This window comes from Oncorhynchus mykiss, chromosome 28 (genome assembly GCF_057628025.1).
Source record: "Oncorhynchus mykiss isolate SJ-2025 chromosome 28, ASM5762802v1, whole genome shotgun sequence".
Lineage (NCBI taxonomy): Eukaryota > Metazoa > Chordata > Actinopteri > Salmoniformes > Salmonidae > Oncorhynchus > Oncorhynchus mykiss.
In genome coordinates this window covers 6,293,787-6,309,751 of record NC_143049.1, presented here as the reverse complement: position 1 = coordinate 6,309,751, position 15,965 = coordinate 6,293,787, and the positions used below count along the sequence as shown (strand labels likewise).

Below are 15,965 nucleotides of genomic sequence, written 5' to 3'. Positions count from 1 at the left end.
TTTGTATCAACATTTGAGCTTTTATTATAAACTATCTAAACGGTGTTCATTTCTGGGGCACAGCATGTGCTTCAAAAGGAGATAGAATTAATATAGGCTGCATCTCAATCAATTAAACAATATAATCTGGTGCTCATACATTTTATGTGGTGCTCCTAACTTTTAAAAATTGGGAGCACCAGTTCATTTAGAGTCCTGTGTGTGTGTGTGTGTGTGTGTGTGTGTGTGCTGTTGTAACTTGTGTAATGGCTAGTAGTCAGTGTTGGGAGCAGAAAGAGAGAGCCTGCAGAGACTACATTCAAAGAGCTGGCAACAATCGAAACAGTAGCTAGAGTAGAAAAATACATCTGTTTAAAAATATACATCTATATCTGCTCTCATGTCTGATCAGGAATCCAGGTACAATTCATGGGAAGCAAACAATCCCTTGGAGACAAACATCTTGATTTCAACGCCATCAGATACCAGTTAAGAGCTGTAACTGGGAGTGAGGGTTGAGTAGGACTGACTATGGTACAGTACCCACAGAGAATGAGTATTCTATGTCCATGATGATACCCAGAAAATGAACACTGAGTAGCCAGCAGCGTTACAGCAGAGCTTAATGTTGTCGACGATAGCGGTTATCAACAATAGAGCTGATTAATCAAAGCAAGACGAGACTTTCCAAACCCTGGCGATTACACTTTGCAACTACTAGTTGCCTTGGCAACTGATCGCTGAAAACACATGTAAGAAATGAGAGGAAACACTTTAGTTACAAAGTTTACAGTGATCTGTTGAAAGATGTGTTGTTTCTGAAAGATGCATATCAGAGGTATAGAAAGGAAGAAAGGGAAATAGATATCTTTATAAACTGTACATTCAAAACGTAACATTTGGTGCAACCAGATGGAAGAGTGTGTTTCATATCTATGCAAAAAAGCAAGAATCTCATGGAGTAGCTACGGATGATTTACTTCCCAAACAACGTGATTAGAGTTTCTGAGTTGAATTCCTATAAGAGCATGTGATGTGTTATTCCATAACACTTGGATATGAAGAGCAGAACAAGCATCTTAATAAGCAGCATCTAAATTCTCAGCGATATTCTGATTTGTTTTTCCTTTGGTAGACTTACTGCCCTTTTCAAAAGAGGGACAGGTGAAATTTGAAAACGATCCATTTGAATAAAAGCCCCGAAGTGAATGTGATTTTAGTTCTAAAACATTAACAGAGATGCATTGAAAGAGGCTGACAAGGGAGCGGTATCAGGATCTTATAAACTCAAACACAGTAGCTTACATGATACTCGGACCGGTAAAAAACAATACAATAGCAAAAAGCTTATCTGAAATCTTCAACCACTCCCCTACAGTGAAGGCAGACAAAATTAGAAAATACAAAACAAATCAAAAAGGTTTTGAATAATATTTTTCTTTTTTTGACTACCTAAAAAGTCTCATCATTAGAAAGAAAAACAATTCTTCCAAAGCCAAATTCATTTTTATTTTTTGCCTTTTTCATCAGTTAGTTGTTGTGTTTTGTGAATTCAGCTGTCTGAGGACTAGGAGAAGCGAGCAGAGAGCCCCCTGCTGGTCAGGAGGAAGCAGTGCGTGCTCTGAGGGGCTTCATCACGGAGAAACCCCCACATCTCCTCAGTGGAAGATGACACCTCATTGAAGCGCTGGCAGAGGAAGAGTCCGTCCCAGTGATGTACTGGGGTTCAGTCAGTGAATCGCTGACAGGCTTTTTTCCAGCGGCAGGCTGTGCACCACATGTCCCTCTTCTCCATGCCATACACTTTCCGGCACTTTTTGGCATCTCCGCGGGGTTTCCTTGGCAACCAATAAGATTGCACACAGTTAGACTTTACACTACAATACCATTAAGTTGCTAAACACACTCACTAAGCAAGGGTCAACACACACACACACACACACACACACACACACACACACACACACACACACACACACACACACACACACTGTGTACCTGATTCCTGGTGCTGGTTTGGGCAGGGGGGCAGTAAAGGGAGGTGTCTTGCAGATGGTGGTATGTGTGTGAGGGGCTGGCTGTCTCTTCTCCCCGAAGCTCACCGTGCGGATGTGAGTCAACGGCCCCTGCAGGGGCAACCACAGGTCAAAGGGCATTCAACACCAACCAATCACAGCATGGCAGTCCATAATTAAGGGTTACACCTAATGCTCTGAGATTTTCCTGACCATGTGACATGACAAGAAAGAAGTCTAACTACGGCTCTAGATCAGTGTCACCTCTCAGACCGTGTTATTCTTCACACTGGCTAAGTTAGGGCTAAACTGATTCTAGTTCAGCCCTAAAGACAATATGTCTACATAGTAAACAACACTCCAGGGACGGGAGGTAGAGGCAGAGAGAGGTAGGGTAGAAGAAAGGAGGAGAGAGATGAGCTTGAATGAAAGGGGAAAAGAGAAATTGAAAAAGAGGTTAGTTGGGGGTGGTAGGAGCTAGGGAGTAGGAGTAGGGAGTTGAGAGATGGATTAGTGATTGAAGATAGAGATATGAGGATGCAGAAAGAGAGGGAAAGAAAGCAGCCTGCTCACCGTTAAGCCTTTAAAAATGACAGGAGGGGACTGCCAGGACACACTGATCCCATCCCTATTCCCATCAGCCTGCTCCGAACACACAGGAATACTCACAGGAGCAGTGGCCTGGAAAACACAGTACCGCACCACGGTGAGAGACAGAGAGAGAGATGAGAAGGGAGAGAGAGAGGAAGAGGAGAGAGAGAGAGAGAGAGAGAGAGAGAGAGGGAGGGAAAGATGAGAAGGGAGAGAGAGAGAGAGAGAGATGAGAAGGGAGAGAGAGGAAGAGGAGAGAGAGAGAGAGGGAGGGAGAGATGAGAAGGGAGAGGGAGGGAGAGATGAGAAGGGAGAGAGAGAGAGAGATGAGAAAGGAGAGAGAGAGGAAGAGCAGAGAGAGAGATGAGAGAGAGGGAGGGAGAGATGAGAAAGGAGAGAGAGAGGAAGAGCAGAGAGAGAGAGATGAGAAGGGAGAGAGAGAGGAAGAGGAGAGAGAGGGAGGGAGAGATGAGAGAGGGAGGTAAAGGGGGGAGAGATGATTAGAGAAGAAGTGAACGAGTGGAGGTAGAGGGAGGTTGAGCGACAAAGACTGATACTGAAAGAAAAGGGAGATAGATACTACGGAAAATGGAGTAAAATAGAGAAGGCGGTGACCTCACCTAAAGAAATCTATTGATCTGACGTGACGTGTCATGTGCAGCTTTAAGCTTCAACTCAGTTTCATGGACATAAGTAACTAAACACACACAGACCAGGAGAACCAAAACATTATCTGTCATGGAGTAGAGGACAGCTCCAGTACATGAAACTCCTGGAGTCTCTATAGCAACAGAGTACCATAGCCATTGGAGAATAAGGTGGATGTGCGTGCATGTGTGTGCCTGACTGTTCTTACCTGGTAGGCGTGGTCAGTACGGATATGGCAGAGCGTGGAGGGAGCTGATTGGCTGAGCAGACTGGGGGCATGACCCTGCGGTCCCCTCATGACGATGTGGGCGGGCTCAGAGCGGGGAACAAAGGCGGCGTGGGAGAAAGGGGGGAAGATGGGGGGAGGGCCGGTAGTGGTGGGGGAGGTGGGCGTGAGGCTGGACAAGCCCTCTGATAGGCTGTCCATGTTGACCTCGATCTCTGAGTAGTAGAAGTCCTCCTCCCCGTCACTGTAGTCCGAGTCACAGTTCCGCCTGCACCATAGGAGGGTGACATACATGAAGCAGCTTCTAAGATTCAGCCGTACGTACGGGATACACATGGTATACACCGTCCAACCAAATGCTTACTTGCAGATTCCTTCTGGACAAGGCAACATCAATAAGAAATAATATAACAATATGAAAATAAAGTAATTGGCTCAGTAGAATAGAATAAACATTTTAGCATGAGAATAATAGAGAACAATTTATAGTCCCTTATTCCACGTGTTTTGGGGAAGGGAGGATTTGAGGGGTGTTTATTTAGAAATTATAATACGAGTCTGGTAGCAACAGTTGTAACGTGTGTGTAGCATGAATGTACAGTACCAGTCAAAAGTTTCAACACATCAAGGGTTATTCTTTATTTTGACTATTTTCTACATTGTAGAATAAATGCATCAAAACTATGAAATAACACATATGGAATCATGCCGTAACCAAACAAAGTGTTAAACAAATCAAAATATATTTTGATGACAGCTTTGCACATTCCTGGCATTCTCTCAACCAGATTCATCTGGAATTATTTTCCAACAGTCTTGAAGGATTCCCTCATATGCTGAGCACTTGTTGGCTGCTTTTCCTTCACTCTGCTGTCCAACTCATCCCAAACCATCTCAATTGGGTTGATGTCAGGTGATTGTGGAGGCCAGGTTATCTGATGCAGTACTCCATCACTCTCCTTTCTGGTCAAAAAGCCTTTACACAGCCTGGAGGTGTGTTGGCTGATTGTCCTGTTGAAAAACAAATGACAGCCCCACTAAGCCCAAACCAGATGGGATGGCGTATTGCTGCAGAATGCTGTGGTAGCCATGCTGGTTAAGTGTGCCTTGACTTCTAAATAAATCACAAACTGTGTCACCAGCAAAGCTCCCCCACACCATCACACCTCCTCCTCCATGCTTCACGATGGGAACCACATATGCGGAGATCATCCTTTCTCCTACTCTGCATCTCACAAAGACATGGCGGTTGGAATCAAAAATCTCATCAGACCAGAAGACAGATTTCCACCTGTCTAATGTCTATTGCTCGTGTGTCTTGGCCAAAGCAAGTCTCTACTTCTTGTTGGTGTACTTTAGTAGTGGCTTCTTTGCAGCAATTCGACCACAAAGGCCTGATTCACGCAGTCTCCTCTGAACAGTTGATGTTGAGGTGTATTTGTTACTTAAACATATCCTCTGCAGCAGAGGTAACTCTGGGTCTTTTCTGTGGCGGTCCTCATGAGAGCCAGTTTCATCATAGCTCTCGATGGTTTTTGCAACTGCACTTGAAGAAATTTTCAAAGTTCTTAACATTTTCCGGGTTGACTGACCTTCATTTCATAAAGTAATGAGGGACTGTCGTTTCTCTATGCTTATTTGAGCTGTTCTTGCCATAATAAGGACGTGGTCTTTATCAAATCTTCTGTATACCACCCCTATCTTGTCACAACACAACTGATTGGCTCAAACGCATTAAGAAGGAACGAAATTCCATAAATGAACTTCAACAAAGCACACCTGTTAATTGAAATATATTCCAGGTGACTACCTCATGAAGCTGGTTGACAGAATGCCAAGAGTGTGCAAAGCTGTCATCAAGGCTACTTTGAAGAATCTCAATTATATTTGGATTTGTTTAACATTTTGGTTACTACATGATTCCATATGTCTTAAATTTGATGTCTTCACTATTATTCTACAGTCGTGGCCAAAAGTTTTGAGAATGACACAAATATGAATATTCACAAAGTTTGCTGCTTCAGAGTCTTTAGATATTTTTGTCAGATGTTACTATGGAATACTGCTTTTATTGACAATTACATGAAGTTGATGCAAAGAGTCAATATTTGCGGTGTTGACCCTTCTTTTTCAAGACCTCTGCAATCTGCCCTGGCATGCTGTCAATGAACTTCTGAGCCACATCCTGACTGCATAATCAATGCTTGGAGTTTGTCAGAATTTGTGGGTTTTTATTCGTCCACACGCCTCTTGAGGATTGACCACAAGTTCTCAATGGGATTAAGGTCTGGGGAGTTTCCTGGCCATGGACCCAACATATCAATGTTTTGTTCCCCGAGCCACTTAGTTATCACTTTTGCCTTATGGAAAGGTGCTCCATCATGCTGGAAAAAGGCATTGTTCGTCACCAAACTGTTCTTGTTGCTCTCGGAGGATGTGTTGGTACCATTCTTTATTCATGGCTGTGTTCTTAGGCAAAATTGTGAATGAGCCCACTCCCTTGGCTGAGAAGCAACCCCACACGTGAATGGTCTCAGGATGCTTTACTGTTGGCATGACACAGGACTGGTGGTAGCGCTCACCTCGTCTTCTCCGGACAAGCTTTTTTCCAGGTGCCCCAAACAATTGGAAAGGGGATTCAGTGAAAATGACTTTACCCCAGTCCTCAGCAGTCCAATCCCTGTACCTTTTGCAGAATATCAGTCTGTCCCTGATGTTTTTCCTGGAGAGAAGTGGCTTCTTTTCTGCCCTTCGTGACACCAGGCCATCCTCCAAAAGTCTTTGCCTCAATGTGCGTGCAGATGCACTCACACCTGCCTGTGACATTCCTGAGCAAGCTCTGTACTGGTGGTGCCCCGATCCCGTAGCTGAATCAACTTTAGGAGACGGTCCTGGCGCTTGCTGGACTTTCTTGGGCGCCCTGAAGCCTTATTCACAACAATTGAACTGCTCTCCTTGAAGTTCTTGATGATCCGATAAATGGTTGATTTAGGTACAATCTTACTGGCAGCAATATCCTTGCCTGTGGAGCCCTTTTTTTGCAAAGCAATGATGACGGCACACGTTTCCTTGCAGCTAACCATGGCTGACAGAGGAAGAACAATGATTCCAAGCACCACCCTCTTTTTGAAGCTTCCAGTCTGTTATTCAAACTCAATCAGCATGACAGAGTGATCTCCAGCCTTGTCCTCGTCAACACTCACACCTGTGTTAAGCAGCAGATTTTGTGAAAATTAATATTTGTGTCATTCTCTAAACTTTTGGCCACGACTGTACAATGTAGAAAATAGTAAAAATAAATAAAAAAAACTCTTGAATGAGTTGGTGTGTTGAAACTTTTGACTGGTACTGTATATGTGCGTGAGTGAGTGCTTGTGTGCTTAGGTGTGGAGAATCAGAGTAGGTGGTCAGTCCATTTCAAGTGTTCAGCAGTCTGATGGCTTGTAGATACCAACAGGCTCAGAGACAGTTTCTATCAGACCTGACGCTCCGATACCATCTGCCCGACCGTAAGGGAGTGAACAGCTTGTGACACTGAGAAAATTACTTTTTAATGGTGTCAGACCAAGGCTCTACATCTGTCCTCGTTCTCCTAGACCTTAGTGCTGCTTTTGATACCATTGATCCCCACATTCTTTTGGAGAGATTGGAAACCCAAATTTGTCTACACGGACAAGTTCTGGCCTGGTTTAGATCTTATCTGTCGGAAAGATATCAGTTTGTCTCTGTGGATGGTTTGTCCTCTGACAAATCAATTGTACGTTAAGTCAGGGTAGTAAGTTGGTGGTTTGAAGATATCCCTCTAGTGGTGTGGGGGCTGTGCTTTGGCAAAGCGGGTGGGGTTATATCCTGCCTGGTTGGCCCTGTCCTGGGGTATCGTCAGATGGGGCGGGGCCACAGTGTCTCCCGACCCCTCCTGTCTCAGCCTCCAGTATTTATGCTGAAGTAGTTTGTGTGTCGGGGGGCTAGGGTCAGTCTGTTATATGTGGAGTATTTCTCCTGTCTTATCCGGTGTCCTGTGTAAATTTAAGTATTCTCCCTTTAATTCTCTCTCCATCTCCTCCTGGAGGACCTGAGCCCTGGAACCATGCCTCTACCTGTCCTGATGACTCTGTCCACTGGGTAGTGCTGCTGCTCCAGTTTCAACTGTTCTGCCTGCGGCTATGGAACCCTGACCTGTTCACCGGATGTGCTACCTTGGCCTGAACCTGCTGTTTTCGACTCTCTCCCTCTACTGCACCTGCTGTCTCGAACTCCGAATGCTCAGCTATGAAAAGCCAACTGACATTTACTCCTGAGGTGCTGACCTGTTTCACCCTCTACAACCACTGTGAGTATTATTATCTGACCGAGCTGGTCATCTATGAACGTTTGAACATCTTGGCCATGTTCTGTTATAATCTCCACCCGGCACAGCCAGAAGAGGACTGGCCACCCCTTAGAGCCTGGTTCCTCTCTAGGTTTCTTCCTAGGTTCCTGCCTTTCTAGGGAGTTTTTCCTAGCCACCTTGCTTCTACATCTGCATTGGTGGGTCCAGTGTGGGTCATGACCAGCCTCTCGAAGCACTCCATGATGAACGGGGTGAGTGCGACGATGCAATTGTCATTTGGGAATGTCACATTGTTTTTCTTGGGCACTGGTAGGATGGTGATCTCCTTGAAGCAGGAGGGGACTACAGCCTGGGACACAGACAGGTTGAAGATGTCCGAGAAGACGCCGGTCAGCTGGCCAACGCGGCCATCTTGGACGGCAGCTTTGTGAGAAGGTATTATTTAGAGTTTTCCCCCCATGTCATCCTAGGAGAACAAAAGCACCTGGTCGTCTGGAGCAGCAAGAGTCTTCCTGGATGGCTCGGTATTGTCTGCCTTGAAGCATAGAATGTATTAAACTCATGGGCATTCGGAGGACGCGGCCAGTATGTATTAAACTCATGGGCATTCGGAGGAAGCGGCCAGTATGTATTAAACTCATGGACATTCGGAGGACACGGCCAGTATGTATTAAACTCATGGGCATTCGGAGGACGCGGCCAGTATGTATTAAACTCATGGGCATTCGGAGGACACGGCCAGTATGTATTAAACTCATGGGCATTCGGAGGAAGCGGCCAGTATGTATTAAACTCATGGACATTCGGAGGACACGGCCAGTATGTATTAAACTCATGGGCATTCGGAGGACGCGGCCAGTATGTATTAAACTCATGGGCATTCGGAGGACACGGCCAGTATGTATTAAACTCATGGGCATTCGGAGGACGCGGCCAGTATGTATTAAATTTATGGGCATTCGGAGGACGCGGCCAGTATGTATTAAACTCATGGGCATTCGGAGGACGCGGCCAGTATGTATTAAATTTATGGGCATTCGGAGGACGCGGCCAGTATGTATTAAACTCATGGGCATTCGGAGGACGCGGCCAGTATGTATTAAACTCATGGGCATTCGGAGGACGCGGCCAGTATGTATTAAACTCATGGGCATTCGGAGGACGCGGCCAGTATGTATTAAACTCATGGGCATTCGGAGGACGCGGCCAGTATGTATTAAACTCATGGGCATTCGGAGGACGCGGCCAGTATGTATTAAACTCATGGGCACCACACCGCTGCATTTGCCTTTGTAGTGCATAAAATAATGTAGTCCTTGTGATGAGAGTCTGAGTTGTCAAACATCAATTCAAGTTGGAGTCTGTATTGTCTTTTTGCCTTGTGCACGTTGCACTCCACTGAGTCATCAGGGTTCTGACAATGAATTCTGCAGTACGGGCTCTCAACATGGTGTGGATATCTCCGTTCATTTAGGGTTTTTGGTTGGGGTATGTCCGGATTGTTATTGTGGGTACAACATCAACACATTTCCTAATTAAGCCTGTGACTGACGATAGGTTCCTCAATGTTGATGGATGAGTCCTGGGTGGATGAATCTTTGAACATATTCCAATCAGTATTCTCAAAACAGTCCTGTAGCATTGAGTCTGCCTCCTATGTCCAGCACCTCACACCTCACAATGCTACTTAATATAATGTTTACATATCCTACATTACTCATCTCATATGTATATACTGTACCTTATATCATCTACTGCATCTTTATGTAATACATGTATCACTAGCCACTTTAAACTATGCCACTTTTGTTTACATTACTCATCTTATATGTATATACTGTACTCGATACCATCTACTGCATCTTGCCTATGCCGCTCTGTACCATCACTCATTCATATATCTTTATGTACATATTCTTTATCCCTTTACACCTGTGTGTATAAGGTAGTAGTTTTGGAATTGTTAGGTTAGACTACTCGTTGGTCATTACTGCATTGTCGGAACTAGAAGCACAAGCATTTCGCTACACTCGCATTAACATCTGCTAACCATGTGTATGTGACAAATACATTTGATTTGATTTGATCTCCATGTTGGTGGCACCCTCCCTTCCCCTAATGAAGGCTTATAATAACATTCATAGCACCCTAAAGATGCAGTGATTATCCCGCTTCATAATACTCTACAGCCACATCAGTAAATTGTTATGAACATGTTAATAAGGCATTATAGCACATCATAATGAGGAGCTGTTCTGATGCTGTATTCTCTCTGACCAGCAGATGGCAGTGATACCCTGGGCCTCTGAGCCAAAGCCACTGAGTTTACGGGCGTCATTGGTCATAGCCCTCACTGACTGACAGAGTGCAGGATAGCAACAGGAGGCTATAAAAAAACCTTCCTATGTGTTGATATGCATCCACCCTGCATCCCTTTATGGTACTTTGTAAGAGGATACAAGACTAACAAACCTAATGACATAAAGAAGTCATAATAAACACTGAGCCCATGGATAGGCAGCGCTACCAATGTAGCACATACTCTAAAATACTAGCTCCTTAGTAGATATTTTGACAATACTTCAGTAAATAGAGTAAGGTATTGTATTATATCTGCTCTCTTATTGGTCCCCAGGAGACCTGTATGCAGTGATAGCTTACAACAATTACCAATTCAACTATTGGACACCTATAGCAGTGTACCTATATCTTTCACTAGGATTGGTTGATTGGTGCCTTACCCCAGGTGGACGGTGCGGATGTGTCGCTGGATCCCTGAAGAGGTGCTGAGGACCTTTTCACAGTTCTTCCACAAGCACTTGAGCATCACCTTAACGGAGTTCTGAAACACAACAGAACAACACAGTGGAGTCAGTGCTATTGTAGCGGCAAGAGTGGGAAGAACAAGAGTGGGGCTTGAACCAACAACCCTGTGGTTATGGGGTGAGCGCACTACAAAAAGGTTCAGATCTCTCAGCAGAGCTCCACTTTGGGAGGCTACACGTATTCTACTATTATTCTAAGTGAGGTCAAAATAAATAAACACGACCTTTGAGACAAGCAGGCCTGTGAACATAGAAGCTTGTGAAGACAGGTTAGCAACGCACGCACACACACACACACACACGTGAAACTTTACACCTCTAAATTCATTTATGGAGTGATGGCGAAGGGCAAGAAAGTAATATTCCTAACACCCATAGTGTTTAACACTTCTTTAGCGTGTACTGTATGGAAGCCACTAAAATAGTGTTAAACAAAAAACAATCTAAGTGTCGATAAACTACAACCCCAGAGTGTTGGTCCCTAACACCATGGGTGCTGCAAAGTCCAACTTAAATGAACACTTTATTCGTTCTGTACTAGAGGTCGACCGATTATGATTTTTCAACGCCGATACCGATTATTGGAGGAACCCAAAAAAAAGCAGATACCGATTAATCTGACAATTTTATTTATTTATTTGTAATAATGACAATTACAACAATACTGAATGAACACTTATTTTAACTTAATATAATACAACAATAAAATCAATGTAGCCTCAAATAAATAATGAAACATGTTCAATTTGGTTTAAATAATTTAAAAACAAAGTGTTGGAGAAGAAAGTAAAAGTGCAATATGTGCTATGTAAGAAAGCTAACGTTTCAGTTCCTTGCTCAGAACATGAGAACATATGAAAGCTGGTGGTTCCTTTTAACATGAGTCTTCAATATTCCCAGGTAAGTTGTTTTAGGTTGTAGTCATTATAGGAATTATAGGACTATTTCCCTCTATACAATTTGTATTTCATTAACCTTTGACTATTGGATGTTCTTATAGGCACTTTAGTATTGCCAGTGTAACAGTATAACTTCCGTCCCTCTCCTCGCTCCTCCCTGGGCTCGAACCAGGAACACAACGACAACAGCCACCCTCGAAGCAGCGTTACCCATGCAGAGCAAGTGGAACAACCACTCCAAGTCTCAGTGCGAGTGACGTTTGAAACGCTATTAGCACGCACCCCGCTAACTAGCTAGCCATTTCACATCGGTTACACCAGCCTAATCACGGGAGTTGATAGGCTTGAAGTCAGAAACAGCGCAATGCTTGACGCTCAACGAAGAGCTGCTGGCAAAACGCACGAAAGTGCTGTTTGAATGAATGCTTGCGAGCCTGCTGCTGCCTATCATCGATCAGTCAGACTGCTCTATCAAATCATAGACTTAATTATAACATAATAGCACACAGAAATACGAGCCTTAGTTCATTAATATGGTCGAATCCGGAAACTATCATCTCAAAAACAAGACGTTTATTCTTTCAGTGAAATACCGTTCCGTATATTATCTAACGGGTGGCATCCATTAGTCTAAATATTCCTGTTACATTGCACAACCTTCAATGTTATGTCATAATTCCGTAAAATTCTGGCAAATTAGGCAGCCCAAACTGTTGCATATACCCTGACTCTGCGTGCAATGAACACAAGAGAAGTGACACAATTTCACCTGGTTAATATTGCCTGCTAACCTGGATTTCTTTTAGCTAAATATGCAGGTTTAAAAATATATACTTCTGTGTATTGATTTTAAGAAAGGCATGGGTGTTTATGGTTAGGTACACATTGGAGAAACGATACGCACCGCATCGATTATATGCAACGCAGGACACGCTAGATAAACTAGTAATATCATCAACCATGTGTAGTTAACTAGTGATTATGATTGATTGATTGTTTTTTATAAGATAAGTTTAATGCTAGCTAGCAACTTATCTTGGCTTACTGCATTCGCGTAACAGGCAGTCTCCTTGTGGAGTGCAACGAGAGAGAGGCAGGTTGTTATTGCGTTGGACTAGTTAACTGTAAGGTTGCAAGATTGGATCCCCTGAGCTGAAAATCTGTCGTTCTGTCCCTGAACGAGGCAGTTAACCCACCGTTCCTAGGCGGTGTGTTCTTAACTGACTTACCTAGTTAAATAAAGAATAAATAAAGGTTTAAAAAAAACTTTTAAAAACGGCCAAATCGGTGTCCAAAAACACAGATTTCCGCTTATTAGGAAAACTTGAAAATCGTCCCTAATTAATCGGCCATTCCGATTAATCGGTCGACCTCTAGAGCTGACGCTGTTACACTTTCTCATTGTTAGGGACTTAAAACCTGTGGCCTTACAGTAACTCTTTTTGGGGTGTTGTTTTAACACAGTAGGATGTAAAGCCTTATTTGCATATATATGTCCCTTTATGCTTTTTGATTGAATTTTAGAGGTACCTGTACCACCTATGACTGTGTATGCTAGTGACAGACACATGACTGTTGATTCGATGACTTTCAGTCCTGTCACATCTACTCCTGCTCCCCCTCTCAATGGTCTACTAACCACCAGTCCTGTAGCCTCCTGTCACATCTATTCCTGCTCCCCCTCTCCAACGGTCTACTAACCACCAGTTCTGGCAACCCATCTTTTATGCACACCTGGACTTCATTACTCTCTGATTACTTACCCTTATATCGTACTCTTTTGTTATCAGTAATCAGCTGGCACCACTGGGGGCGGCTATGAAAGAGGTCTTGACATTTCCAGAGGGGTGTCACGTCCACAAGGATTCTCTACCACAAGTCAGTACCCTAGCCCATCCAACAGTCTGCCCAGGTCAGCAATGACTGTTTGTCCCTCCCGGACAAATATGACGGGTCTCCCAACAGATTCCGTGGCTTTCTACTCCAGTGCTACCTCTATTTCACTCATCAGATGGTAGCCCTCACCACGGAGTCCAAGGTTGCCACGGTTATTTCCTTGCTGACCGGACGGACGTTGGAGTGGACAATGGCTGTCTTGGAAAGAGGAGCTGGGTTCCTATGAGGGGTTCATGGCTCTGTTCAGGGGGGACTTGGATCATCCATTGGAAGGCAGAGAGGGGGGTGAGAGCTGACAACTACGGCAGGATGACCATGGTGGAGTGTGCGCTCACCTTTCAGACAGCATCCAGCGGGTGGAATGAACCGGCACTCTGCATTCGATTCAGAAGAGGATTGCCCGAAGAGGTCCAGACGAAGTTGGCGTGCCAAGACAATCTTACCTTGGACACACTCCCCACAGCTGAGCGACACCATCTGAGGCAGTTCGGGCTTGTCCCTATTTCAGCCAGGAGGGGCACCAGCTTCAACGGTGTCCGGTACAGCCCAATCCATCATCACCAAACCACCAAACCTTTTTAAGTATCAATTTCACTAGCTGGCTGTCCCTCATCTATTGTTTCTACAGCTCTAGTGGATTCTGGTGCAGCGAGGGATTTTATTGACCAGGCCTTGCCTCCTCCCTGCACATCCCCTCATACCTGCGACCATTAGGATCTGGCACTATCACAGCGGTTCCTCATGTAAAATTGCATCATACTGCAGCATACCTTGCGGGCTGCCGCAGAATACTATGGAATTTCATTTAAATCAAATCAAATTTTATTTGTCACATACACATGGTTAGCAAATGTTAATGCGAGTGTATTCATTGGCAGCCATTGTTGCCATTAATGCTAGTTAGTGCTACGTTGACCACCAGAGGGCATCTTTGAGAAGCATTTGACTTTTTGTATTGGCTGTACTGGAGATATTGGCTGTACTAGAGAATTTAAAACCTTTTTTTGTAAGAACATAGTAGATGGGATTGATTTTAAATTTAGCTTAATTAATTAGATGAATAGTATGGTGTTTCTATTCCAAGAAAAACTAAACCCTCAGGGTTTCCGCGAGGAAAATATGACGCTGTTTCCACACCCTAATTGTAGTCTAACCAACACCCAAACGGAGATTCAGTGAAAATAAACATCTCATTGATTTATCAAGACCAGTCCCCATGCTTGTCTCAGAGCAGCGCAGTCTTGACCTCTGAATGCTGTCTTTTCCCCCCTTCCACTTGCCATTCATTTTGAAAGAGTATTTTCCAGAAAGCATAACCACCTTGTGGTGGTCTGGAGCAGTGAAGCAGTGACGTAGGGTACCGGTTCTAAACCACAAATTACCTCTAAATCCCGGAGCATAATCTCAATACTCAACCGCTGTATGCACGTCACAGCTCCACTCACCCTCACCGTGAGACCCAGGAAAACCTTTCCTTCCTCATCACCTCCGTACCTGTGCACAAAGTCATCAGCCTGCCGTGGCTCCAACTCCATAACCATCTCCTAGTCAGAGGAAGATTACCGCCTGGGGACCAGGATGTCGAAGGACCTTCTTTTCCCCCACCCTGTGGTTCTACGTCGGTGGAGGGCCCTGTGAGTGTCCGTCAGCCCATCAATCAGTCCTCCTGTATCATTGGCCCCGTGTTTTGGGACATAGATGTGGACATCCGCCAAGCTCTGGAGGAGGAACCCACTCCAGCCACCTGCATCTACACACCCACAGGGGTCAAAGATCAGTTGCTGACCTGGGCACACACATCCCTCATCGCTGGACACCCAGGTATCACCCACACCACTCAATCCCTTTCTGAGAAATACTGGTGGCCCACTTTGGCGCAGGACGTTGCACACTATGCCCACTCATGTTCATGTCCAGCAGGAAGACTCATTCTCTTTCCCTTGCCTCAGCGTCCCTGGTCTCATCTGTCCATTGATTTCGTCACTAATCTCCCCTCCTCTGATGGTTTCACCACCATTTTGGGGGTTGTGGACAGATTCTCAAAATCATGCTGTTTTATCCCTCTTTCTGGTCTCCCTACCGCTCTCCAGGTTGCTGAGGCACTGTTCCAGCAGGTCTTCTGGCATTATGGCCTTCCGGAGGACATCGTCTCCAATTGTGGCCCCCAATTCACATCACGTGTATGGAAGGCTTTCATGGAGAAGCTGGGGGTCACGGTCAGCCTCACTTCTGGGTACCGGCCTCAATCTAATGGGCAGGTGGAGAGGATGAACCAGGAGCTGGGGAGGTTCCTGAGGAGTCACTGCCAGGACCGGCAGGGGCAGTGGGCCTGATTCCTTCCTTGGGCTGAATACCGTCAGAATTTATTGTGACACTCCTCCACCGGGTTGACTCCCTTCCAGTGAGTTCTGGGTTATCAGCCGAACCTGGCTCCGTGGACTCCGAGCCAGACCGACGCTCCTGCGGTGGACGAGTGTTTCAGGTGCGCAAAAGAGGTATGGAACGATGCCCATGTGAGACTCTAGCAAGGCGTCTGCCGTCAGCAAGAGCAGACAA

General features: G+C 44.9%; 1 protein-coding gene across 4 annotated transcripts in view; it reads right to left on the bottom strand.

The window, feature by feature from the left end:
- LOC110508385 (zinc finger protein 704) overlaps positions 1–15,965 on the bottom strand; it is a 104,168-nt gene continuing 88,203 nt past the window's right edge. For 2 of the 4 annotated variants that reach the window (XM_036967064.2, XM_036967067.2), the window contains 5 exons: positions 10,531–10,631; positions 3,442–3,727; positions 2,568–2,675; positions 1,978–2,105; positions 1–1,817 (listed from right to left, as the gene is read on the bottom strand). In XM_036967064.2, the coding sequence (XP_036822959.1) occupies positions 1,706–1,817; positions 1,978–2,105; positions 2,568–2,675; positions 3,442–3,727; positions 10,531–10,631 (735 nt within the window). In that variant the 3' untranslated portion in view covers positions 1–1,705. The remainder of the gene's footprint in view (positions 1,818–1,977; positions 2,106–2,567; positions 2,676–3,441; positions 3,728–10,530; positions 10,632–15,965) is intronic. The other 2 variants (XM_036967066.2, XM_090225672.1) reach the window with 1 other exon arrangement.